General features: G+C 51.2%; 1 protein-coding gene across 1 annotated transcript; it reads left to right on the forward strand.

Annotated features, from left to right (window-relative positions):
* The first annotated feature begins 8179 nt into the window (after nt 1-8179).
* LOC116941428 (uncharacterized) lies at nt 8180-27196 on the forward strand. The gene is made up of 9 exons (XM_032952526.2): nt 8180-8429; nt 13396-13667; nt 15026-15173; nt 16229-16327; nt 17966-18099; nt 19441-19670; nt 20727-21346; nt 23244-23380; nt 23812-27196. Exons 1-9 carry the CDS (start codon nt 8354-8356, stop codon nt 23983-23985), a joined length of 1890 nt encoding a protein of 629 aa, XP_032808417.2. The 5' UTR covers nt 8180-8353; the 3' UTR covers nt 23986-27196.
* Nucleotides 27197-27846: the final 650 nt, after the last annotated feature.

The raw sequence follows: 27846 nt of genomic DNA on the forward strand, positions 1-27846 counted from the left end.
ACTCTCCCTCCCTACTCTCTCCTCTCTTTACTCTCTCTTTACTCTCTCCTCTCTCTCCTCTCTCTTTACTCTCTCCTCTCTTTACTCTCTCTTTACTCTCTCTACTCTCTTTACTCTCTCCTCTCTTTACTCTCTCTTTACTCTCTCCTCTCTTTACTCTCTCTTTACTCTCTCTCCTCTCTCTTTACTCTCTCCTCTCTCTTTACTCTCTCTCCTCTCTCTTTATTCTCTCTTTACTCTCCCCCCTCTCTTTACTCTCTCTTTACTCTCTCTTTACTCTCTCCTCTCTCTTTACTCTCTCCCCCTCCCTGCCCCCCCCCCCTCTCTCTCTCTCTGCACCTCTTCCCCCCAATCCTTCCCCCACTTTTCTATCCCATCGTGTTTCTGTTCCCGCTCTCAACCCCTCTCTCTGTCTCCTCCCTCCCGGGCGTGGTGTGCGCAAGAGAGAGAGAAAAACAGTGAGTGTGAGAGAGAGTGTGTGAGAGAGAGGGAGAGAGCGTGAGATAGTGTGAGAGAGAGTTTGTGAGAAAGAGAGTGTGAGAGAGAGAGAGTGTGTGTGAGTCCGGCAAAAACAACCCCCTACCTCCCCGTGGTGCCGGACGGCAACGCTGGGGTGGGCAGTACCTTTCCCTTCATGGCGTTTGTAACCACCACAGCGGCCAAATGGGGGCTCTGGACGGGTGCGAGGGGCTGGTAACCCCTCCACCTTCAATTAACTACCACTAAACTACGATGCAAAAAAACGTATTAAGCTTGTGCCAGAGGCCCCGGTGAGACAGGCGTCTATGACGTCTCCTGGCCAAACCCAATTTGGCGGAGCCAGAAGACTGAATCCTTACCCTCGGGGTTCCTCCAGAAACAACAAAAAGCCACTTTGGATGACCACGTGGAATATTCGAATGCTCACTGCGGAGGAGAGGCTGCTACTCATCTGTCGGGAGCTGGATCGGTACCGCCTGGGTCTCTGTGGCATTCAGGAGGTCCGGTGGACCGGCTCTGGCTCCTGCCACCATAAGGGGTGGACTGTCCTCTACTCGGGGAAGGAGACTGCCAAACAACAGGGAGTGGCTCTTCTTCTGAACAAAAGAATGAAGGGGGCATGGGAGCGTGGCGGTGAGGTGTGGGAAGCTGTAAGCCCCAGGCTACTTTGGGCTCCTTCCAATCAACCAGAGGCAAGGAGTGGTGGTCGTGGTTACTTATGCCCCCACCGAAGACGAACATCCGTGGAGGGATGCAGGCAAGGCCGATGAGTCAGATGCCTTCTATGACCTCCTATCACAGGTGCTGGCTAAAGTGGCCCCTCGGGATAGAGTCATCTTGTTGGGTGACTTCAATGCCCGAGTTGGTCATGACGCTAGCACCTGGTCTGGAGTGATTGGAAGACATGGGCCACATCAGCTCAATAACAACAGTAGGAGGCTGCTAGATTTGTGTGCAGCACATGGGCTTGTAATTACCAACACGCTGTTCCGGCATCGGCGCATCCACTCACCATCATGGATGCATGCCGGGTCCAAGCAAGAACATATGCTGGACTACATAGTGATGGAACAGCGGATACGGGCCCATGACCTTGACACCAGGACCTACCGTGGAGCTGATCTGCCCACACCATCGACTTGTAATCTGTAAGATACGCCTGCCTTCCTTCCACTCCAGTGGTGGGTGTACACCCAGGACCCCATTCAAACCCATAGCGGCATGGTCTCAGCTAGCTGATGAAAGTTGCAAGCGATAATTTCATCATCGCTTGCGGCTGGGGTTGGCATCGTCCCCCACGTCTCTTGATGTGGAGGGGAAATGGGCGAGGTTTAGGACTGTGGCTCATGCAGCTGCAATGGCTGCTTTGGGTACACGGTCCAGACCTCCTCAGAGACCCTGGTTGACGGAGGAGGTGTTCAGGCTGGCTGAGAAAATGCGACAGGCCCACTCTCATTGTCTACAGCATCCCACGTCAGAGAATGAGGAGGCTTACCGCAGCCTTCGCTCGGAACAGGTTTGCAGATTTGCTGAGCATTTCTGTGAAGTCCTGGGGGAGGGAACATCCCTCAGCCTGGAAAACATCGTGGGACAAAGTGGGGATGACCCTGCTGAGGCTGCGGTGCCTCAAATATTGGAAGAAGTCACCCCCTGTGAGTGGATGGCTGAGGTGCCAACTGTTGAGGAAGTACTGAAGGCGATCCAGAACCTGAGACCAAGAAAGGCACCGGGCAGAGATGATCTCCCAAGCGAAATGCTGAGGGAGGGTGGCGTTGGTGCACAGACTGCCCTACATGACATTATAACAACAGTCTGGACCACTGGACAGGTTCCGCAGGATTGGAAGGATGCCCTGGTGGTCCCCCTCTTTAAGAAGGGGGACCGCACAGACTGTAATAACTAAAGGGGCATCTCACTCCTCAGTGTGCCGGGAAAGGTCCTGGCAAAGATTATTTAACATCGCCTTGCTAGGCACGCTGAGGAGAGGCTTGCGGAGCCCCAATCTGGTTTCGGGAAAGGGCGGTCCTGCACAGATGCCACCCATCACTCACACCACACACATCACTCACTCACATCACTCACTCACATCACTCACACCACTCACATCACTCATACCACACACATCACTCACACCACACCCATCACTCACACCACACCCATCACTCACACCACACACACCACTCACACCACTCACACCACACACATCACTTACACACCACACACATCGCTCGCATCACTCACATCACTCACACTACACTCATCACTCACACCACTCACATCACTTACTCTCGACAACTGAAAGCAGACGTAATGGCGTCCCAGGTTCGTCAGAACTACAGCCAGGAGGTGGAGGCGGCCATCAACCGCCAGGTCAATCCTCATCACTCACCCCACACACATCACTCACACCACACACATCACTCACACCACAAGGCCATGAGACAGATAACGTTCCACTGCCAATGACGGGGAAATTAAGCGCAAAGCCGCTCGACTCAGTTGATAGTAGAGATGGTAAGAGCAGAGATGAGCCACTGAACACTCCACAACCGATCCATGGCCACTGCTTTGTCCTCATGCGAGCGAGCAGGGATCAGAGAGGCGGCGCGTTCAGGGTTCCTAGCGGCCTCTCGCAGCCGCCTGAGTGGCGTCACGTGTCGCGAAACGAGTCGCTGCAAATCTCCGAGCGGATCGCCGATCGCCAGTCCGCCTCAACCGAGAGCAGCGACCAGTTGCGTGCAACTCCGAGCAACTGGTTACGCCGATACGTCCGCGTGGAAGCGACGCAGTCGCGTGCAACCGAGCTGCGGGTACGCGGCCGCTGCAGTGAGAGGGGTCACCGTGCCCAGTGGAGAGTTACAGCCGCAAGAGTCCGCGGAAGGTGATCTCGCAGAACTAGTCCCGGTTAGCCAGCTCCGTGGTGCACGACAAAAGCAAAACGACAGCGCCCTTGAGGAGCATTGCACAGCGAACCAGCGAGGCGATTCAACAGCCGTGCAGGAGACACGCCAATCAAAACAGACCAGTGCAAATGTATCACAGAAGAGAAGGCCAATTGCCCGAAACGTCGCCTATTATGTGTACAGTGCATACACACATACACGTGTTGCCTTGTGCGGCCACAGTGTAATGGGTGACCGTGTCGAGGTTGTTGTTGTTGTCTCCATGCACGTCTCTGTGTAGAAGTAGTAAGTCTCTGTGTAGTAGTAGTAAGTCTCTGTGTAGTAGTAGTAAGTCTGTGTAGTAGTAGTAAGTCTGTGTAGTAGTAAGTCTCTGTGTAGTAGTAAGTCTGTGTAGTAGTAAGTCTCTGTGTAGTATTAAGTCTCTGTGTAGTAGTGAGTCTCTGTGTAGTAGTAAGTCTATGTGTAGTAGTAAGTCTCTGTGTAGTAGTGAGTCTCTGTGTAGTAGTAAGTCTCTATAGTAGTAGTAAGTCTCTGTGTAGTAGTAAGTCTCTATAGTAGTAGTAAGTCTCTGTGTAGTAGTAAGTCTCTGTGTAGTAGTAAGTCTGTGTAGTAGTAAGTCTTTGTGTAGTAGTAGTAAATCTCTGTGTAGTAGTAAGTCTCTGTGTAGAAGTAGTAAGTCTCTATAGTAGTAGTAAGTCTCTGTGTAGTAGTACATCTGTGTAGTAGTAAATCTGTGTAGTAGTAAGTCTCTATAGTAGTAAGTCTCTGTGTATTAGTAAGTCTCTGTGTAATAGTAGTAAGTCTCTGTGTAGTAGTAAGTCTCTATAGTAGTAAGTCTCTGTGTAGTAGTAAGTATCTATAGTAGTAGTAAGTCTCTGTGTGGTAGTAAGTCTCTGTAGTAGTAAGTCTCTGTAGTAGTAAGTCTCTGTGTAGTAGTAAGTCTCTGTGTAGTAGTAAGTCTCTGTGTAGAAGTAGTAAGTCTCTATAGTAGTAGTAAGTCTCTGTGTAATAGTAAGTCTCTATAGTAGTAGTAAGTCTCTGTGTAGTAGTAACTCTCTGTGTAGTAGTAGTAAGTCTGTGTAGTAGTAAGTCTCTGTGTAGTAGTAAGTCTGTGTAGTAGTAAGTCTCTGTGTAGTAGTAAGTCTCTGTGTAGTAGTAAGTCTCTATAGTAGTAAGTCTCTGTTTAGTAATAAGTATCTATGGTAGTAGTAAGTCTCTGTGTAGTAGTAAGTCTCTGTGTAGTAGTAAGTCTCTGTAGTAGTAAGTCTCTGTGTAGTAGTAGTAAGTCTCTGTGTAGAAGTAGTAAGTCTCTATAGTAGTAGTAAGTCTCTGTGTAATAGTAAGTCTCTATAGTAGTAAGTCTCTGTGTAGTAGTAACTCTCTGTGTAGTAGTAGTAAGTCTGTGTAGTAGTAAGTCTCTGTGTAGTAGTAAGTCTGTGTAGTAGTAAGTCTCTGTGTAGTAGTAAGTCTCTGTGTAGTAGTAAGTCTATGTGTAGTAGTAAGTCTCTGTGTAGTAGTGAGTCTCTGTGTAGTAGTAAGCCTCTGTGTAGTAGTAAGTCTATGTAGTAGTAAGTCTCTGTGTAGTAGTAAGTCTCTGTGTAGTAGTAAGTCTGTGTAGTAGTAAGTCTCTGTGTAGTAGTAGTAAATCTCTGTGTAGTAGTAAGTCTCTGTGTAGAAGTAGTAAGTCTCTATAGTAGTAGTAAGTCTCTGTGTAGTAGTAAATCTGTGTAGTAGTAAATCTGTGTAGTAGTAAGTCTCTGTGTATTAGTAAGTCTCTGTGTAATAGTAGTAAGTCTCTGTGTAGTAGTGAGTCTCTGTGTAGTAGTAAGTCTCTATAGTAGTAAGTCTCTGTGTAGTAGTAAGTATCTATAGTAGTAGTAAGTCTCTGTGTAGTAGTACGCCTATGTAGTAGTAAGTCTCTGTGTAGTAGTAGTAAGTCTCTGTGTAGTAGTAAGTCTCTGTGTAGAAGTAGTAAGTCTCTATAGTAGTAGTAAGTCTCTGTGTAGTAGTAAGTCTCTATAGTAGTAAGTCTCTGTGTAGTAGTAAGTCTCTGTGTAGTAGTAAGTCTCTATAGTAGTAAGTCTCTGTGTAGTAGTAAGTCTGTGTAGTAGTAGTAAGTCTCTGTGTAGTAGTAGTAAGTCTCTGTGTAGTGGTAGTAAATCTGTGTAGTAGTAAGTCTCTGTGTATTAGTAAGTCTCTGTGTAGTAGTAATAAGTCTCTGTGTAGTAGTAAGTCTCTGTGTAGTAGCGAGTCTCTGTGTAGTAGTAGTAAGTCTCTGTGTTGTAGTAAGTCTCTGTGTAGTAGTAAGTATCTGTGTAGTAGTAAGTCTCTGTGTAGTAGTGGTAAGTCTCTGTGTAGTAGTAAGTCTCTGTGTAGTGGTAGTAAGTCTCTGTGTAGTAGTAGGTCTCTGTGTAGTAGTAAGTCTCTGTGTAGTAGTAAGTATCTGTGTAGTAGTAAGTCTCTGTGCAGTAGTAAGTCTCTATAGTAGTAGTAAGTCTCTGTGTAGTAGCAAGTCTCTGTGTAGTAGTAAGTCTCTATAGTAGTAGTAAGTCTCTGTGTAGTAGTAAGTCTCTGTGTAGCGGTAGTAAGTCTGTGTAGTAGTAAGTCTCTGTGTAGTAGTAAGTCTCTGTGTAGTAGTAAGTCTCTGTGTAGTAGTGAGTCTCTGTGTAGTAGTAAGTCTCTGTGTAGAAGTAAGTCTTTGTGTAGTAGTAAGTCTCCATGTAGTAGTAAGTCTCTGTGTAGTGGTGGTAAGTCTGTGTAGTGGTAAGTCTCTGTGTAGTAGTAAGTCTCTGTGTAGTAGTAAGTCTCTGTGTAGAAGTAAGTCTTTGTGTAGTAGTAAGTCTCCATGTAGTAGTAAGTCTCTGTGTATTAGTAAGTCTCTGTGTAGTAGTAGTAAGTCTCTGTGTAGTAGTAAGTCTCTGTGTGGTAAGTCTCTGTGTTGTAGTAAGTCTGTGTCATGGTAGGAAATCTGTGTAGTAGTGAGTCTCTGTGTAGTAGTAAGTCTCTGTGTGGTAAGTCTCTGTGTATTAGTAAGTCTCTGTGTAGTGGTAGTAAATCTGTATAGTAGTAAGTCTCTGTGTAGTGGTAGTAAATCTGTGTAGTAGTGAGTCTCTGTGTAGTAGTAAGTCTGTGTTGTGGTAGTAAATATGTGTAGTAGTGAGTCTCTGTGTAGTAGTGAGTTTCTGTGTAGTAGTAGTAAGTCTCTGTGTAGTAGTGAGTCTCTGTGTAGTAGTGAGTCTGTGTAGTGGTAATAAATCTGTGTAGTAGTGAGTCTCTGTGTAGTAGTAAGTCTCTGTGTAGTAGTGAGTCTCTGTGTAGTAATAGTAAGTCTCTGTGTAGTAGTAAGTCTCTGTGTAGTAGTAAGTCTGTGTAGTGGTAGTAAATCTGTGTAGTAGTGAGTCTCTGTGTAGTAATGCGTCTCTGTGTAGTAGTAGTAAGTCCCTGTGTAGTAGTAAATCTGCGTAGTATTAAGTCTGTGTAGTAGTAAGTCTCCGTGTAGTGGTAGTAAATATGTGTAGTAGTGAGTCTGTGTAGTGGTAGTAAATCTGTGTAGTAGTGAGTCTCTGTGTAGTAGTGAGTCTCTGTGTAGTAGTAGTAAGTCTCTGTGTAGTAGTGAGTCTCTGTGTAGTAGTGAGTCTGTGTAGTGGTAAGTCTCTGTGTAGTAGTAAGTCTCTGTGTAGTAGTAAGTCTCTGTGTAGTAGTAAGTCTGTGTCGTGGTAGTAAATCTGTGTAGTAGTGAGTCTCTGTGTAGTAGTAAGTCTCTGTGTGGTAAGTCTCTGTGTATTAGTAAGTCTCTGTGTAGTGGTAGTAAATCTGTATAGTAGTAAGTCTCTGTGTAGTGGTAGTAAATCTGTGTAGTAGTGAGTCTCTGTGTAGTGGTAAGTCTGTGTCGTGGTAGTAAATCTGTGAAGTAGTGAGTCTCTGTGTAGTAGTGAGTCTCTGTGTAGTAGTAGTAAGTCTCTGTGTAGTAGTGAGTCTCTGTGTAGTAGTGAGTCTGTGTAGTGGTAGTAAATCTGTGTAGTAGTGAGTCTCTGTGTAGTAGTAAGTCTCTGTGTAGTAGTGAGTCTCTGTGTAGTAGTAGTAAGTCTCTGTGTAGTAGTAAGTCTCTGTGTAGTAGTAAGTCTGTGTAGTGGTAGTAAATCTGTGTAGTAGTGAGTCTCTGTGTAGTAATGCGTCTCTGTGTAGTAGTAAGTCCCTGTGTAGTAGTAAATCTGTGTAGTATTAAGTCTGTGTAGTAGTAAGTATCCGTGTAGTGGTAGTAAATATGTGTAGTAGTGAGTCTGTGTAGTGGTAGTAAATCTGTGTAGTAGTGAGTCTCTGTGTAGTAGTGAGTCTCTGTGTAGTAGTAGTAAGTCTCTGTGTAGTAGTGAGTCTCTGTGTAGTAGTGAGTCTGTGTAGTGGTAGTAAATCTGTGTAGTAGTGAGTCTCTGTGTAGTAGTAAGTCTCTGTGTAGTAGTAAGTCTCTGTGTAGTAGTGAGTCTCTGTGTGGTAAATCTCTGTGTAGTAGTAAGTCTGTGTAGTGGTAGTAAATCTGTGTAGTAGTAAGTCCCTGTGTAGTAGTAGTAAGTCTCTGTGTAGTAGTAAGTCTCTGTGTAGTAAGTCTCTGTGTGTTAAATCTCTGTGTAGTAGTATGTCTGTGTAGTGGTAGTAAATCTGTGTAGTAGTAAGTCCCTGGGTCTCACGATCATCGCGGTTGGCCATTGGCCGAGTGGACAAACTTGGAGTCGAATCCAGGGGGAGGTCAAAGCGCCTCTGACCTCTGGCCCAGCGCCCACCATTTATTTTTTTATTTATTAACTCTCGGCCTGGGACCGGTTAGGCAGGTGAGGCGGTGACGTCACCGCGGTGCCCAGGTGAGGCGGTGACGTCACCGCGGTGCCCAGGTGAGGCCTCGTGGCGGGGTGAGGCACGAGACGAGCAGCCGGAGAGCCGCGCAGGGCCCCAGCCGCTCTCCCCGCCTCGCCAGCTCGATGGTGATGATGGTGGTGTCGATGATGAAGGCGGTGATGGTGGTGGTGATGGTGGTGGTGTGTGCGAGAGGCGCAGGTGAGTCGGGGTGGCTTGCCTAGCCCACACAGGTACACACACACATACAGTACATACACAGGTACACACACATACAGTACATACACACATACACAGGTACACACATACAGTGCATACACACATACACAGGTACAAACACATACAGTACATACACAGGTACACACACATACAGTGCATACACACATACTTAGGTACACACACATAGAGTACATACACTGGTACAAACACATACAGTACATACACACATACACAGGTACACACACATACAGTGCATACACACACACTCAGGTACACACACATACAGTGCATACACGCACAGGTACACACACATACAACAACCGCCATTCGCCACTAAGTGGCGGTGACGTCACCACGACGCTTGTGCCAGGCTATGTGCACCTTGAGGCCACGTGGAGTGTCGAACGGCCGCTTGCAGGAGGTCACGGGGCAGACCCAGGTTCCACGGGTCGATTGACTGAGATGACTGGCTGATGCACCACCTGTGCCCCCTACTGTGCCAACCTGCTGTGCTTTAGCCACCCGGCGCTCCGCTCGTTGTTGTGAGCGTCGCTCCTCCACCCTCCGTTGTTGTTGGAGGGCGACTGCCTCCAACTGCCCAGTAGCATCCTTCACGAGCCTCCTCCACAGAGGCAGATCTTGACACCGCTGGTACCAGTCATCGGCAAGTCCACTCAGCTCCACGTCCTCCTGTACCACATCACTCCCTCTCTTCTCTAGCCCGTGCCGCGCCCGTTTAGCCCCCTCGATCTGGCCGAACAAAAGCTGTTTCGGCATGCGGTGGCTGGGCATGCGGGCTACATGACCCAGCCATCGCAGCCTTGCCCGCCGGAGGAGCTCACCGATGGGACCTTGCCCAGCTCTTTCAAGGATTTGTGAGCTCCTCACACAATCCAGTTAAACCCAGGATGGATCGTAGGCAGGCTAGCCTAAATGTTGCTAACCGGCGAAGATGTTTCATTTGGGGGGTCCAGGTTTCGCAAGCGTAGAGAAGGGAGGGAATGACCGTGGCCGAGAAGACCTGAAGCTTAGTGCGGAGCGACAGACCAGGTAGCTTCCACACAGCGTTACACAACCGATGAAAAGATATTTCCGCTCGATTGATTCGGAGTGAAACCTCTGCTGTTAAACAGGAGCCGGTCATAAGCACACTGCCCAGGTATGGGAAACTCTCCACTCTCTCCACACATACAGTACATACACACATACACAGGTACACACACACATACAGTACATACACACATACACAGGTACACACACATACAGTACATACACAGGTACACACACAGGTACACACACATACAGTACGTACACACAGGTACACATACAGTACATACACACACAGGTACACACATACAGTACATACACAGGTACACATACAGTACATACACACATACACAGGTACACATCAATACAGTACATACACATATACACAGGTACACATACACATACAGTACATACACACATACACAGGTACACACACATACGCGTACATTTAACACGGGTACATACACAAAGACAAAGAACCCCCCGTATAGGATTAACAGACTGTTGGGGCAAGTGCCATTCGCGAATATCACCTGTGGAGACCAACACGACACACGAGCGTCTAGTTGGCCAGCACCGCATCCGGCCGCCTTTGTCTCCTTTGTCACGATGATAACCCACCGCACGAGGTACTCATCTGAGGCTGAGTCTACCTAGGGGAAGCCCAAACCAGTTCGCGTACTTGCCACCGATGTTGCTCGTGAGCGGGAATGGGAATTGGATCGCAGGGTTTGCAGCACAGCGCGCTAACCACGACACTACCGCTATCCACAGGTACACACACACAGGTACACACACAGGTACACACACAGGTACACACACAGGTACACACACACAGGTACACACAGGCACACACACACAGGTACACACACAGGTACGCACAGTTACACACACACAGGTACACACACACAGGTACACACAGGTACACACACACAAGTACACACACACAGGTACACACAGGTACACACACACAGGTACACACACACACAGGTACACACAGGTACACACACACGCACACAGGTACACACACACAGGTACACACACACAAGTACACACACACACAGGTACACACACATAGGTACACACACAGGTACACAGGTACACACAGGTACACACATACACAGGTACACACATACACAGGTACACACAGGTACACATACACAGGTACACACAGGTACACACACACAGGTACATACACACAGGTATATAGGTATACAGGTACACAGGTATACAGGTACACAGCTATACAGGTACACAGGTATACAGGTATACAGATACACAGGTATACAGGTACACAGGTACACAGCTATACAGGTATACAGCTACACAGGTACACATCTATACAGGTACGCAGGTATACAGGTATACAGATACACAGCTATACAGCTACACAGATATACAGGTACACAGCTATACAGGTACGCAGGTGCACAGCTATACAGGTACACAGCTATAAAGGTACGCAGCTATACAGGTGCACAGATACACAGCTATACAGATACACAGCTATACAGGTACACAGCTATACAGGTACACAGGTACACAGCTGTACAGTGACAGGTACACAGGTACACAGCTATACAGGTACACAGCTATACAATGACAGGTACACAGGTACACAGCTATACAGGTACACAGGTATACAGCTATACAGGTACATAGCTATACAGGTACGCAGCTATACAGGTACGCATGTATATAGGTACACAGGTACACAGCTATACAGGTACACAGCTATACAGGTACGCAGCTATACAGGTACGCAGGTACACAAGTACACAGCTATACAGTGACACAGGTACACAGGTATACAGGCATGCATGTATATAGGTACACAGCTATACAGGTATACAGCTACACAGGTATACAGGTACACAGGTACACAGCTATACATATATACAGGTACACAGCTACACAGCTATACAGGTACACAGGTATACAGCTACACAGGTATACAGGTACACAGTTACACAGGTGCACAGCTATACAGTTACACAGGTATACAGCTACACAGGTACACAGGTATACAGGTACACAGCTACACAGGTATACAGCTACACAGGTACACAGGTATACAGGTACACAGCTACACAGGTACACAGCTATACAGGTACACAGCTACACAGGTACACAGGTACACAGCTATACAGGTACACAGGTATACAGGTACACAGCTACACAGGTACACAGGAATACAGCTACACAGGTACACAGGTATACAGGTACACTGCTACACAGGTACACAGCTATACAGGTACACAGCTATATAGGTACACAGGTACACAGCTATACAGGTATACAAGTACACAGCTACACAGGTACACAGGTATACAGCTACACAGGTACACAGCTATACAGGTACACAGCTATACAGGTACACAGCTATACAGGTATACAGGTACACAGCTACACAGGTACACAGGTATACAGCTACACAGGTACACAGGTACACAGGTACACAGCTACACAGGTACACAGCTATACAGGTACACAGCTACACAGGTACACAGCTACACAGGTACACAGCTATACAGGTACACAGGTACACAGCTACACAGGCACACAGGTATACAGGTATACAGCTACACAGGTACACAGGTATACAGCTACACAGGTACACAGCTACACAGGTACACAGCTATACAGGTACACAGCTACACAATTACACAGCTATACAGGTACACAGCTACACAGGTACACAGCTATACAGGTACACAGCTACACAGGTACACAGCTATACAGGTACACAGCTACACAGGTACACAGCTATACAGGTACACAGCTACACAGGTACACGCGGCACAATACGCGTGACGCGAGTCCCAGCGCTCACACCGCTGGCCAGGGGGGCGGTGTTCTGCCCCCCCCCCCCCCCCACCGTGTGGCTGATTAAACCTCTCAAACCACAAAGCAAACACAACGACATCTCATAAACAACGCGTTATCAAAATAATGTAGTGAACCAAAACGATTATCTCTGTCCAGAAACTCCGCTCCAGTCGGCCGGAGCTCGCTCCGCGTGTTAAATTAACAACACCGCGACCCCCCCCCCAACCCAGGCCGCCTGCCCCCCCCCCCGTGAGTGACCGAGAGAGTTCCTCTCCTCTCTCCCGGAGCTGTCGTACAGCTGCCCCCACCCCCAGACGCCCATGATTGATTGCTGTTTGTGCTGCACCATATTTGCTTCTCACTGCGATCGCGTGTTCTCTTAATTGTATCTGCCCCCTCCCCTCGTCTCCCTATTATCTCTTAGTGCCCCCCTCTCCTTCCGACTGAACTCTCTCTAGGCCCCACCTGCCCCCCCCCCCCCCGCAGGTGACGTTGTTTAATTGCGTGGCAGTGAGTGACTGCGTCACCCGCGCCTCATCCATCACTGCCGTCTCTGTGATGAGGGGCCCACGACCCGTGATGATGATGATGGTGGTGGTTTTATTCTTGCATATGGCAGCAGTTAGCGCTACGCTGCACTACGTACCCCGGACAGCCGGGTTCGATTCCCGCTCACGGCCAACACCGGTGACGATTCTCTGAACCGGTCCTAAATCTCCCCTAGGTCAACTCGGCCTCAAACGAGTACCTGGTGCGGTGTGTAATCGCCACCGTTGTTCGTTGTCGTGTTCGCTAACTGCACTTTCCCCAACAGTCTGTTAAGGCTATAATGGGAGGAGTGTCTTTGTAGTGTGTGTGATTGTGATGTCATCACACACATCACTCTTAGTTTCGTAACACCGCACCGCGCACGTCTCCGTTTACACGCCCCCCCGTGCCCCCCCAGGGTTTATAATCCCAGCAACATGATTCGTAACAATCGCCTCTGACCACCCCCACCCCCCCGGGAGTGCGGGCAGCTCCCCCGTGAGACTCAACCATGGCCTGCCGCCCCCTTCTCCTCGCGGTGCAGGAGCGAGCGGGGGAGACGCGGGGACAGCGAGGCCCAAGGGGGTCACGGGAGGAGGGGTCACGGGACGAGGGGTCACGGGGCCCGGAGGTGGAGGAGGGGTCACGGGAGGAGGGGTCACGGGAGGAGGGGTCACGGGGCCCCGAGGTGGAGGAGGGGTCACGGGAGGAGGGGTCACGGGCCCCGTGACTGCCGCCCGCCGCGTGAGGCTGGTGGGCGCAGGGGAGCCCTGCGAGGGTCTGGTGCAGATGCGGCACGGGGAGCGGTGGGACGCGGTGAGGCCCCGACACTGACCCCGACGTTGGACCAACCTTGATCCTAACACTGGCCCCGACCTTTACCCCAAACATCAACTTTGACCTCAATTTAATCCTAACACTGACCGCCATCTCTCACTTTTACCAAGATGTTGATCCCAGAATTGCCCCTGAACCTGACCTCAACAGCAAACAAAACGCCAGTCTGGATGCCAACCCAGATGTAAGTGTATACGAGTGAGTGTACAGGGGAGTGCAGAGGTGAGTGAGTGTACAGGTGAGTGAGTGTAGAGGTGAGTGAGTGTAGAGGTGAGTGAGTGTAGAGGTGAGTGAGTGTAGAGGTGAGTGAGTGTAGAGGTGAGTGTACAGGTGAGTGAGTGTAGAGGTGAGTGAGTGTAGAGGTGAGTGAGTGTAGAGGTGAGTGTACAGGTGAGTGAGTGTAGAGGTGAGTGTAGAGGTGAGTGAGTGTAGAGGTGAGTGAGTGTAGAGGTGAGTGAGTGTAGAGGTGAGTGAGTGTAGAGGTGAGTGAGTGTACAGGTGAGTGAGTGTAGAGGTGAGTGTACAGGTGAGTGAGTGTAGAGGTGAGTGTAGAAGTGAGTGAGTGTAGAGGTAAGTGAGTGTAGAGGTGAGTGAGTGTAGAGGTAAGTGAGTGTAGAGGTGAGTGTAGAGGTGAGTGTACAGGTGAGTGTAGAGGTGAGTGAGTGTAGAGGTGAGTGTACAGGTGAGTGAGTGTACAGGTGAGTGAGTGTAGAGGTGAGTATACAGGTGAGTGTACAGGTGAGTGAGTGTAGAGGTGAGTGAGTGTACAGGCGAGTGAGTCGCTGTAGAGGTGAGTGAGTTTACAGGCGAGTGAGTCGCTGTAGAGGTGAGTGAGTGTACAGGTAAATGAGTTGGCAGGTGAGTGAGTGTACAGGTGAGTGAGTGCAGAGGTGAGTCGGTGTAGAGGTGAGTAAGTGAGTGTACAAGTAAATGAGTGGACAGGTGATGAGCGTCAAGGTGAGTGTATAGGTGAGTGAGTGAGTGTACAGGTGAGTGCGTGTACAGGTGAGTGAGTGAGTGTACAGGTGAGTGAGTGTACAGGTGAGTGAGTGTACAGGTGAGTGAGTGAGTGTACAGGTGAGTGAGTGTACAGGTGAGTGAGTGTACAGGTGAGTGTATCAGTGTACAGGTGAGTGAGTGAGTGTACAGGTGAGTGAGTGAGTGTACAGGTGAGTGAGTGAGTGTACAGGTGAGTGAGTGAGTGTACAGGTGAGTGAGTGAGTGTACAGGTGAGTGAGTGAGTGTACAGGTGAGTGAGTGTACAGGTGAGTGAGTGTACAGGTGAGTGAGTGTACAGGTGAGTGAGTGAGTGTACAGGTGAGTGTGTATCTCCGCAGCTCTGTGTGAGTGGATGGAACGCGTCGGGGCGCCTTGCGGAGGAGCTGTGCCAAGGTGCGGGGTGCGGCCCCCCCAAGAGGGACGCGGGGTCCCTGAGCCCCCAGCTCTACGGGGGGGACCTCCTCTACCCCAGCGTGCGCTGTCTCGGTGGGGTCCCTCGCTCCACTCCCTCCCACCTCCCTCCTACTCCTCAATCTCCCATCGCTTCCTCCTGCCCCACATATCCACACACTCAGCTCTCTCTTTCCCCCTTACTCATGCGAAGACAAAGATCCCCCGTATCAACTTAACAGACTGTTGGGGCAAGTGCTGTTCGCGAGTAACACCAATGAACAACAACCGCTATTTACCACGTGAAGTGTGGAAGGCTCGCTGGCAGTTCACGGAACAGACCCAGGTGCCATGGGCTGACTGAGTTGACTCGCAGATCCAACACCTGTGCCAGCTTTCTGCACGTTAGCCACCTGGCACTCGACTCGTGAGCGGAGGGCTGGGCACACACACACGCTCGCCCTCACACACTCTCACTCTCTCTCTCTCACACACACTCTCACTCGCTCTCACACACCCGCTCTCACACCCTCACACTCACTCGGTCTTACACTCTCTCTCACTCCATCACACTCTCTCTCGCTCTCTCACACTCTCACACACTCTCACTCGCTCTCTCTCACACTCTCTCACACACTCTCACACTCACTCGGTCTTACACTCTCTCTCACACTCTCACTCCATCACACTCTCCCTCTCGCTCTCTCACACTCTCACTCGCTCTCTCTCACACTCGCTCTCACTCTCTCACACACTCTCACTCACTCACTCTCACTCGCTCTCACACACTCTCACTCACTCACACTCTCTCACACACTCTCTCTCACACACTCTCACTCACTCGCTCTCACACACTCTCTCTCTCACACTCACACAGTCTCATTTTCTCACACACTCACTCTCTCTCTCTCACAGTCTCACTCTCTCTCGGTCCTCACTCTTAGCCTCACTCACACTCTCTCTCTCACACACTCACACTCTCTCACTCACACAGTCTCGTTCTCACACTCTCTCTCACACTCACACAGTCTCGCTCTCACACTCTCTCTCTCTCACTCACACAGTCTCGCTCTCACACACTCACACTCTCTCTCGGTCCTCACTCTTAGCCTCACTCACACTCTCTCTGTGCTCCCCTCTACTCCACCCAGGGGAGTTCGTGTCCCGGTGCGCTGCGTGTCCCGTGCTGCGCTGCTCGTGGGAGAGCACGGCCACCCTGGCGTGCGAACCCGGCCCGGCCACTACCACCGGTAAACAACAACAACAACAACTCCACAACGGTCTCAGTATGACGTCCCGAACGTGTGTTGTCTAATCCACGTGGTGCGCTGTCTCTGAGCACGAGGGCACACCTCTCTGTGCTTCGTTGCACACTTTGCACATTTTGTTCCACATGTATAGCACGACGACAACAACAACAACCAGGATAGTCACAACGACTACTCGCTCACCTATCCAGCCAGCCACCCACCTACCTCGTCACTCACCTCACCCCATCAATCGCCCACCTGGTTGCTCTCTCACCCCATCACTCACTAATCCAACGACAGTGGTACTAATAACGACTCTAGTCACAACAACTACCACCATAACAACCACTCACCCACGCACACACTCATCACGAACTCTCTCCACCACTCACCACGTCACTCGCTCACCCATTCACTCCACAACTCGCTTATCTACCCACCTCGATTTGTCTGTGTGCGCGTGTGTCTGTGTGTGTGTCTGTGTGTGCGTCTGTGTGTGTGTGTCTGTGAGTGTGTTGTGGGGAGCGGTAGTGTAGCGGTTAGCGCCCTGCGCTATGAACCTAGCGACCCGGGTTCGATTCCCGCTCACAGCAAACACAAGTGACGATTATCTGAACCGGTCCTGGGCCTCCCCTAGGTCGACTCAGCCTGAAATGAGTACCTGGTGTGGTGTGTAAACATCGCCACTGGGGAGACAAAGGCGGTCGGGCGTGGTGTTGGCCACCCACCCCCTCGTGTACCGTTCCGGCCTTCATAGGTACTTGCTAGCAGCACTTGCCCCTACAGTCTGTTAAGGCTATACAGCAGATCTTTGTGTGTCTGTGTGTGTGTGTCTGTGTGTGTGTCTGTGTATGGGGAGCGATAGTGTAGTGGTTAGCGCGCTGCGCTATGAACCTGGCGACCCGGGTTCGATTCCCGCTCACGGCCAACACCAGTGACGATGATCTGAACCGGTCCCGGGCCTCCCCTAGGTCGACTCTGCCTCAAATGAGTACCTGGTGCGGTGTGTAAACATTGCCACTAGGGAGACAAAGGCGGTGGGGCGTGGTGCTGGCCACCCACCCCCTCGTGTACCGTTCCGGCCTTCATAGGTGCTCCTACAGTCTGTTAAGGCTATATGGGGGATCTTTGTGTGTCTGTGTGAGTGTGGGGAGTGGTAGCGCAGCGGTTAGCACGCTGTGCTATGAACCCGGCAACCCGAGTTCTATTCCTGCTCACGGCCAACATCAGTGGCGATTATTTGAACCGGTCCTGGGTCTCCCCTGGGTGCGGTGTGTAAACATCGCCACTGGTTTATGGTGCTGGCCTTGATAGGAGCTCGCTACCAGCACTTGCCCCACCAGCCTCTGTTGTCTTTGTGTGGTGTTAGTGGGAGGGGGGGTGTGTGAGGTGATTCCCATTATTTAAAAATGTAGTCATAATCATCAGTTCGTCTTTCATGATCTCAGCAATCACTATCGTCATCATGAAGATCATCATCACGTCAATCATCATCAGCTCATCTTGTTGTGTAGTCGGGTGTGGTAACGCACTGCCGTTCCCCGCACACATTATACATTCTCCTGCACAGTACCCATGCCGCAGCCTGTGTGCCCCGCTACAAGAGGCATGACCACCCCCCTTCCCCCCCCCCCCCAGATGAGGTCACGTGGCCGCGGGTGCGGGTGTTGGGGGGGTGGGGCCCGTGCCAGGGCCACTTGGAAGCGCTGCATGCTGGGAGCTGGAGGGGAGTGTGCGCCCAGGCACTGGACGCCTCGCTCGCCTGCGCACAGGTGAGGGAGGCACCCCCCTCCCCCCTCCCACAGGGAGGAGGCAGCTCCACCTACAGCGAGGAAGTCCCTGGGTTCGATTCCAGACTCGGGAGCACCTTTCTGCATTGTATATTTCTGTATGGTATTTGTACGAGTGTGAGTGAGTGAGAGTGGGTGAGCGAGTGAGGGAGTTTGAGAGTGAGCGAGTGAGAGAGTTTGAGAGTGAGGGAGTTTGAGAGTGAGCGAGTGAGGGAGTTTGAGAGTGAGTGAGTGTGAGGTGCGTGTATCTCTGGAGTCTGCATGATCTCCCCTGTTCTACATGGGGTTTTTCGGTTTACTCCTCCCATAGACACAACAAACCACACACACAGTGACTATGGTATTGATCGTAAGCATCCCAATGCTGGGCAATTACCTCGGAATCAATCGATGTGGATCACACAGCAGCGATATGTTAACTACCTCGCCTGGTATTCAGGATACGTGGGTTCGATCCCGACCCTGACGTCTATCGTATATTTACGCGATCCAACCCCAAAAAACTGTTTTATGGATGATATTGGTCCTGAAAGCCTACGTGTTAAACTGTATATTTGGATATTCTTAGGGTCTTTCGGTAAAGTCACGTAGATGGGTTCAAATTAATTTTAAAAATATACTGAAATACCCAAAGAATATCCAAATTAATAAAAATAAAATAAACATTTCATTTTTATTAATTTGAACCTATCTACGTGACTTTACCAAAAGACCCAAAGAATATGAATTCCTGCAGTCACGAAAGCTTTAAGTCAAGATATGTTGCTCGTGGTCACGTGGATTTTTCTCCAGGTCCTCCGGGTTTTCCCTACACATTTAGAAACACGTGTTTAGAATATTTGGCTGCAATACATTTCCACGTGATAAGCCACTTCGTTGAGCTATCATTTGTGGCCAGGTGGCTTCAGAAAAACAGCTATACAGTGGCTCAGCGTGCCTCACCTGGTAAAATAAAAAATAGTTTCATTAAAATAGTTTAGGACCCTCCCAAAATAACCTTCATTTTGAAATTCAGTGTCACAGTGAGGACCCACATTTCACACAGGGAAGGGGTCCTTGCCATTACTCTTCTAGAAGTTCATCAGCAATAGCTCAAGCAAAGCTCAACTGCTGATGAGACGTTGAAAGTTGAAACCAGTCCAGAGTTCTGATTGCGTTGAACCAATGCTGCTGTGAGCACTCATAGGAGGGAGGCCATTCGGCTGATGGGATGTGTAAAAATAAAAGAACTGCGTTGTGTGGAGAGCCAAAGACGGGCAGGAGGAGTTTGTGATTCCACGAATCGACCCCCTCCCTGCTGCTCGTGTGACCCTCGCCCCCCAGCTGCAGTGTCCCACGGACGAGGTGAAGGTCACGGAGAGGGAGATCGACCCCACGGGCCTTGACCTCGACCCCTACCACTGGGTGGCTCAGGCACCCTGCACGGGGGAGCGGGGGGAGCGGGGGGAGCGGGGAGAGCAGGCCACCCACAAATGCAGGGACCTCCTGACGTGGAGCGATGTCTCCACGTGTCCTGGGAACCGCAGCGCCTTCATCTCGTGCCGTGAGAGGAGGTGAGGGGGGTGGGGTGATGACGGTGTTGATGATGTGGGGAGCGGTAGTTCAGCTGTTAGCGTGCTGCGCTACGAACCCGGCAACCTTGGTTTGTTACTAATAGGGCTTTTCCTCTTTTTTTTGGCAACAAAACTGACACCTTTTGCAAGGAATCATGTTAACATTAACCACAATACTTGCAGTCAAATGCAAAAACAATACATGCATTGTCCTTAACTCATTGGTCCACACCAGAGACAGCTTTTCTTAGAGCCGAGTCTCATGCGGTGTTCGCCCAGATGACGCCAAAAGGCGAACAGTTCAAAGACAACGCACTGTCAGAGTAATGAGAGCTCGGGGTAAGCATCTACATCATGAGGCCTCCTTTGCCAGTACCAAAATATACTAATAGGGCTTTTTTGTATTTGACTGCAAGTATTGTGGTTAATGTTAACATGATTCCTTGCAAAAGGTGTCAGTTTTGTTTGCCAGAAAAAAGGGGCATAGCCCTATTAGTATATTTTGGTACTTGCAAAGGAGGCCTCATGATGTAGAACCTTGGTTTGCTTCCCGCTCACGGTCAACACCAATGACGATTAGTATCTTAGCCGTTCCTGGGCTTCCCCTAGGTAGACTCAGCCTCAGATGAGTACCTGGTGCGGTGGGTAATCATCGCCACAATGGAGGCAAAGGCGGCCGGGCATGGTGCTGGCCAACTACCACCTCGTGTGCCGTGTCGGCCTTCATAGGTGCTACTCGCGAACGGAACTTGTTCCTCCTACAGTTTGTGCAGGCTATACGGCTGATCTTTGGTGTCGATTATGATATTGAGATTGAAAATGATGATGGTACCGTTGATCTACTGATGATTATTAATCGATGAGGATGATGCTATTGTTGTGTTTCTGCTGCTGCTGTTGATGAGACTTGCTGATTGAGACATTTTTTTAATGCTGATGAGGATAATCATGCCAGTGCTGCTGCTACTTTTATTGTTGCTGATGGTGATGCTGCCGAGGGTGATTACTTCACTCTGTTTGACCCTCCTCCTCCTCACTCCCTCCCTCTCCTGCCAGTGGTCCCATGCTGGTAGTGAGCTGGCTCATCGTGAGCACAGCCATCGTGAGCCTGCTCGCCCTGCTCGCCCTGCGGCTCGTGGAGTGGCGCCCTGGCCTCCTCTCCTCCGTCAAGGGGGGCCTCTCCGCCACCCGCGACCGCCTTTGTCTCTCCCGTTCCCGGCCCAGAGACCGCTACTCGCACCCCAACCCCGCGAGGTGGCGCGGCTCGCTCGATTACGAGGCCCCTGGCGGAGCTCACAGCGAGGCTCATGGTGGAGCTCACAGCGGGGCCCACGGTGGAGCTCACAGCGAGGCCCATGGCAAGGCTCAATGGGAGGCCCACGGTGCAGCTGAGAGTGGGCCCCAAGGTGGAGCTCACAGCGGGACCCATGGTGGAGCTCACAGCGGGGCCCACGGTGGAGCTCACAGCGAGGCCCATGGCAAGGCTCAATGGGAGGCCCACGGTGCAGCTGAGAGAGGGCCCCAAGGTGGAGCTCACAGTGGGGTCCCTGGTGGAGCGGCTCCTGGTGGAGGGACCCCTGCAGGAACCCCGAGCCAAGTTGACCGCTACAGCGTGACCCCCGTGGAGGAGAAGGAGCGACTCGACTCCGGGTCCTCGATGCTGTGCGACCTCGCAGGTAGCGGCGATCTCCTTAACTAATTCATTCATTCATGTATTCATTCACCCTCTCCTGAATTATCCGTGCTCCTCCCTCGTTCTGTTACCTGTGCACCTGGCAGTGTTGTGCCGATCTCCTGGCCCAGGCCAGAGCGCAGTGACTCTGCCACAGCAGAGATCAGTGGGAAAGCTTCATTCACCCATTCACTCATTCACCAATTCACTCATTCACCCATTCACTCATTCACCCATTCACCCATTCACTCATTCACCCATTCACTCATTCACTTATTCACCAATTCACCCATTCACCCATTCATTCACCCGCAAGTAAATTCATTCGTACTCATTCACTTACTCTTTCACTCCCATTCGTTCAATCAATAATTTGTGAATTACATTCAACGTTTATTTATTGGCTAATGTCATTACATAAATACATCGCTCTACATCCGTGTTTTCGTTCGTTCAGTTTAAGATACTCTTTAGTTCGTTATTTCATTCACACGGTAAATTTCAACATTCAATCCATTTCTTCGTTTATTCATTCCTTAAACAATTGCTTCATTTATTAACTCATTCACAACTCCATTAAGTCACGTTTCACTATTTAATCCGTCCATGCAAGTCTCGCACAAATCAGTCATTCACTAATCGCTCCTCTACGCATTTTTTAGAGGAGAAGTTATATAGTGTGTGTAGTGTGTTACCGTGTGTGTGTAGTGTGTGTTACTGTGTGTGTAGTGTGCGTAGTGTGTGTTACCGTGTGTGTGTAGTGTGTGTTACTGTGTGTGTTAGTGTGTGTGTAGTGTGTGTCACTGTGTGTGTGTTACTGTGTGTGTGTTACTGTGTGTTACTGTGTGTGTAGTGTGTGTAGTGTGTGTGTTACTGTGTGTGTGTAGTCGAGCGGCAATATCTTTTCATCGGTTGCGTAACGCTGTGTGGAAGCTACCTGGTCTGTCGCTCCGCACTAAGCTCCAGGTCTTCTCGGCCACGGTCATTCCCTCCTCTACGCTTGCGAAACGTGGACCCCCTTAATGGAGCATCTTCGCCGGTTGGAAACATTTAGGCTGGCCTGCCTACGATCCATCCTGGGTTTAACCAGGCTGGATTGTGTGAGGAGCTCACAAATACTTTAAAGATCTGGGCAAGGTCCCATCGGTGAGCTCCTGCGGCAGGCAAGGCTGTGTTGGCTGGGTCATGTAGCCCGCATGCCCAGCCACCGCATGCCGAAACAGCTTTTGTTCGGCCGGATCGAGGGGGCTAAACGGGCGCAGCACGGGCTAGAGAAGAGAGATGGAGTGATGTGGTACAGGAGGACGTGGAGCTGAGTGCACTTGCCGATGACTGGTACCAGCGGTGTCAATATCGGCCTCTGTGGAGGAGGCTCGTGAAGGACGCTATTGGGCAGTTGGAGGCAGTCGCCCTCCAACAACAACGGAGGGCGTAGGAGCGACGCTCACAACAACGAGCGGAGCGCCGGGTGGCTAAAGCACAGCAGGTGGGCAAAGTAGGGGGCACAGGTGGTGCACCAGCCAGTCATCTCAGTCAATCGACCCGTGGCACCTGGGTCTGCCCCGTGACCTCCTGCCAGCGGGCGTTCGACACTTCACGTGGCCTCAGGGTGCACATAGCCTGGCACAAGCGTCGTGGTGACGTCACCGCCACTTAGCGGTGAATGGCGGTTGTTGTTGTTGTGTTACTGTGTGAGTGTGTAGTGTGTTACTGTGTGTTACTGTGTTGAACTGCTTTCTCACCATACCTCGCCAACCCAGCTCATCGGAGGTGCGGGGGAAGGAAGCTCTTTGATCACCCCCCGCTCCTCCCCCATCCTCCCTCCCCTATCCCCCTCCCTCCTCGAACTCCCTCCCTTAACCCCCTCCCTCCCCCGCCCCCTCTCCGCGCGTGCCCCCCAGAGCTGAACGGGCTTCTCTCGACCCACGGCTACCGGCTGGACAGCTCCCTCACCCCGCCCCCCGGCTACCTGCAGGCGCTGCGCACCCTCACCAGGCCTCACCCCCCGGGGCTCACCCCGCCGCCCTCCTATCTCCAGGTGAGGCAGCCGCACCTTCTCCCGATCAGCAGCTCGGATCGTTAGGCGAAAGCCGGTGAACGTGTCCACAAGGACAATGCATACATCATTATTGTTTTAATTCGTTTCGGTTTCAAGGCGGGTTTGTTTGCATGTTTTACCACGAGCATGGTGTGTGGTGAATGCAGGCGTGATGATGCCTTGTCGTGGTGATAATCGGTGTGTCTGTTTGGTGTTTGAACACCTTAACACATCCTGTAGTCTTGCCGGAAAGGGTATGAAGCCCATTATGCATGTTGTATCGTCATCTTGACAGGACCGGTCAGAGAGTGGCCGCGTGAACTCACCCGCGCGCCGTGCACGTGCTGGGGTGGTGCCCAGGCGTCGTTATACAGCCGGGAGAGTCTCGCAGAGTCTCCCTCTCTCCCTCTGTCCCCCTCTCCCTGGCCCAGGCGCTTCGCATCCTCTCTCGCCCCATGCTGGTCCCCCTCGCCACGCACGACCCCGACCAGCGGCAGGACGAGGAGGAGGAGGAGGCCGAGGGGGGCAACGACGAGGGGCAGGGGTTGCTGGCTCGCCCCGTGATCGTGCACTCCGCTCAGCCCGGCAGGGAGTCGCTCCTGTAGCCTCGCGCGGTCGCCCTCTGCCTTGTAACTCCAAATCACTCAATCTTCACTCGGTGACAACGACGTCACCACGGTGCTTATGCCAGGCTACGTGCACTCGCACTCACACACAACAGCAGCGGCATCGCCCCACCCTGCTGTGAAACCAGCGTAGGCTGTGCCTCGCGTGAAGCACAGCGACGCTTTGCTGCGCTATGATCGCCGCGTGCTTTGACAACGATAGATCCCGTAGGCAATAAACTCAATTGTTCATTTCTAACGGAACAGTCCGAAAAGGTGATGATGGTGGTGATGTGACTGGGGAGCAGTGGCACAGCGGTTAGCGCGCTGTGCTACGAACACGACGACCCGAGTTTGATTCCCGCTCCCTGTCGACGCCAATGACGAGTTATCTGAACCGGTCTTGGATCTCCCCTAGGTCGACTCAGCCTCAATTAAGTACCTGGTGCGGTGTGTAAACAGTCACCACTAGAGAGACAAATGCGGCCGGGCGTGGTGCTGCCCACCCACCTCCTCGTTTGTTTTCAATGGTGCTGCTCGCTAACAGCACTTGCCCCAACAGTCCGTTTAAGGTTACACGGGGGATCTTTGTCTTTGGCAAGATTGGCTTGAGTTGCTGCTTTCAAAGATGCATGAGCGGCGGCTCTGCTGTGGCTCGGGCTCGGCTCGGGCTGGCAGAAGGAAGGGAGCGATGGCGAGGCGGGGTGGCACCACTGGCATTGCCCGTGATGCCCTCTTGACTCTGTGTGTGTGTGCTTGCTACACAGCACTTGCCCCAACATTATATTAAAGGCTATACGGGGGGGGGGGGGGTCTTTGTATCTGAACCAAGGTCATCACGCTGCTTTGGTGTGTGCTGCATCAATGGGTGAATTAGGCGAGAGACATACAGGGACAGAGACGAACACTTAGGGGGAGACGGACTGACCCAAGACAGAGACTCGGAGACTAAGACACAGACATAGGGGAGAGACCGAGACCCACACATCGACGTCGGGGACACGGAGACAACGAGACAGAGAGACGAACGGTGTTCCAGGGAAGCACACAAACACGGTAGACGGGGAGACAGGAAGACCGGTAGACGCAGAGACAGACCGTATCCAGTGTGACAGGAGGACCGGTAGACGGGGAGACAAGTCGTGTGCAGGGAGACAGGGAGACAGGAAGACGGGGAGACCGGTAGACAGGGAGACAGGAAGACGGGTAGACGGGTAGATGGGGAGACAAGTCGTGTGCAGGGAGACAGGGAGACAGGAAGACGGGTAGATGGGGAGAAGTCGTGTGCAGGGAGACAGGGAGACAGGGAGACAGGAAGACGGGTGGACGGGTAGACGGGGAGACAAGTCGTGTGCAGGGAGACAGGAAGACGGGTAGACGGGGAGACGGGTAGACGGGGAGACAAGTCGTGTGCAGGGAGACAGGAAGACGGGTAGACAGGGAGACGGGGAGACCGGTAGACAGGGACACAGGTCGTGTCCAGGAGACGGGCCCCTGGGATGTTGTGTCTCTGGCCACGTGAAGACGGTGCCGCGAGGCCCCGGGCTCCGCGCGAGGAGGAGGAGGGGGGGGGGGAATTCCTGCTCCTCGCGACCGTGGTGTGTGGGGGGGGGGCTACTCGCAGAATCTCCACGCCACTCATGGAGGGGTCCTGCAAGGCGGGGATGACGACGTTTGTCTGATGATGTCAACGATGGTAATGAAAATGGTGGTTGGTGATGATGATGAAGAAGCAGCTGCTAGAGCTGATTCCACTGATAATGATGATGACCACAATGATTTTGTTCCGCCCTGCACGTGTCAGGCCGCCACGTGGCCCTGGGCTAGTCCTCACCTTTCCCCGTATGCAGCCGCCCCCGCGCTCTTAATGACATCTCCAGGCGCGGCAGCCACTGATGGAATAATTGTCTAAGGTAGGGAGGGAAGGGATGAGGAGTTGGCGATGATGATGATGGTGGTGGTGAAGGCGTTAATCGTAATTAAATCGGACCTATTCGCCAGTCCGCCATCTCTCACATTCCTCAACCACCTCCTCCCCAAAGTTTGTAGGGAGCCGCCTGTACGTGTCCGCGGGGTGGAGTGCGTGGTGGTGGGGGGGAGTGGGTGTTACCTGGTCGGCAACGGCGGACATACCTGATTGACCGATTGATTGATTGATTATGGGAGGGCGTCAAAACACTCGGCCAATTAAGGCGTCTCGCTGAGCCTTTGATGGTTGGAGTGAGCAATTTGAGGGTTTACTCTGCCTCGCTGCTTGTCGCGCCGGGGACCTCCCGTTGCTATGCTCGGGGTTTGTGTTTCTGGGTTTGTGGATTTGACTTTGGGGTTCTTTCTGCACGTGGGCGGCGTGGCGGCTCGCCTGCACCGCCCAAGCACGGACCTCGCGTTCGCAACTTGCGATCAAACTTAGGATGCATTTGTGTTTTAACTTGAGATCAATTTGTGTAGTGAATTCATTTTCATTGGTCAACACCTACATTTGGATATTAATTTCATTTTTAAACATGTATGGAGGAAATGTTTTAACCATCGGTTGTGAAAGCCGGCTACGTGCAGAGTGAATGTCATGGTGGTCACGCTTTAAGATGCATTCTAATTTGCAAAAAGTCCGTCAAGAGAATCGTTCATTTTAATCGTAAAACAATGAAACCGTGTAACCGTGAGGAATCCCCGCGTCGGTGTTCGCGGTTGTGCTGCTGCTGCTGCCTTGCTGTCCGCGATGGCGTCGTTCGGCACAATGTCCGACGTTTCGCTGCCTCGCGCCGGGAGCTCCTTCGGGAGTTGAAGTCGCTCTGAAATTGTTGGCAGGAGATTGCGGAAGCACGAGGCTCCGTGCGCGAGAGCCGCGTTCTACGTGCGCGAGAGTCGCGTTCTACGTGAGCGAGAGCCGCGTTCTACGTGCGCGAGAGCCGCGTTCTCCGTGCGCGAGGGCCGCGTTCTACGTGCGCGAGAGCCGCGTTCTCCGTGCGCGAGAGCCGCGTTCTCCGTGCGCGAGAGCCGCGTTCTACGTGCGCGAGAGCCGCGTTCTACGTGCGCGAGAGCCGCGTTCTCCGTGCGCACGACCACGCATTTTGGAACCCGTAGGCAGATCGTTCGTCACTCTTTGGTGTCACGTCTCTCGTCTAACAACACTTCTCTGTGTAACCTTGCGCCTAACACTTTGTAGAGATGTCTATAAGAAGCAAATAAAACTGGCGGATCGCCTATCCGAGAGTCGCAGCGGTGCTAAGGGAGCACAGCCCTGGGGTCAAACCCATTCCGAACACCGCGCGTGAATGGTGAGAGGCGAGTCCGCGTGGTGGTGGTGGTGTGTGTGCTTTGATGTAAGTTTGAGGTTGAACTCATTAATCAATCGGCCAGGATCTATCCACTGCTTGATGAAGGCTTTCCCATGTAGTCTGAATTTTGACTTACAACTTTCGTGACTGAGAGAAAACAATATATCTTAAATAGATTGAAATAAAAATACAAATTATTAATTCTTTCGATAAACTCGCGTAGAGAGAAAAAAATATATCCTAAGAAATAGATTGAAATAAAAATACAAATTATTAAAAGTATAAATAATACATTGAAAATAATCAAAGCAAAAACAATACAAATTGTAAAATAGAATTGAAAATATCATTTTCATTAAAATGTTATTTACATTTTTTTTATCAACGTGACTTTACCGAAAGAACCAGGAACATGTAGTCTGAATCTTTGTGGAGTCTCAGTCGCGATTCCCTCCGTTGGCTGCCACGCCGTCGTTCGTCTCGGCCATCTGCCCTCGTCCCTTGTCACCCTGACGCGTCCCGCCCTGGCCACGCTCACGTCCCTAAACAGTCAACGTGACCTGTAACTAACTTGCGTATCTTC

Source organism: Petromyzon marinus, chromosome 11, assembly GCF_048934315.1.
Source record: "Petromyzon marinus isolate PM22_M1 ecotype Great Lakes invasive population chromosome 11, UKy_Petmar_22M1.pri1.0, whole genome shotgun sequence".
Lineage (NCBI taxonomy): Eukaryota > Metazoa > Chordata > Hyperoartia > Petromyzontiformes > Petromyzontidae > Petromyzon > Petromyzon marinus.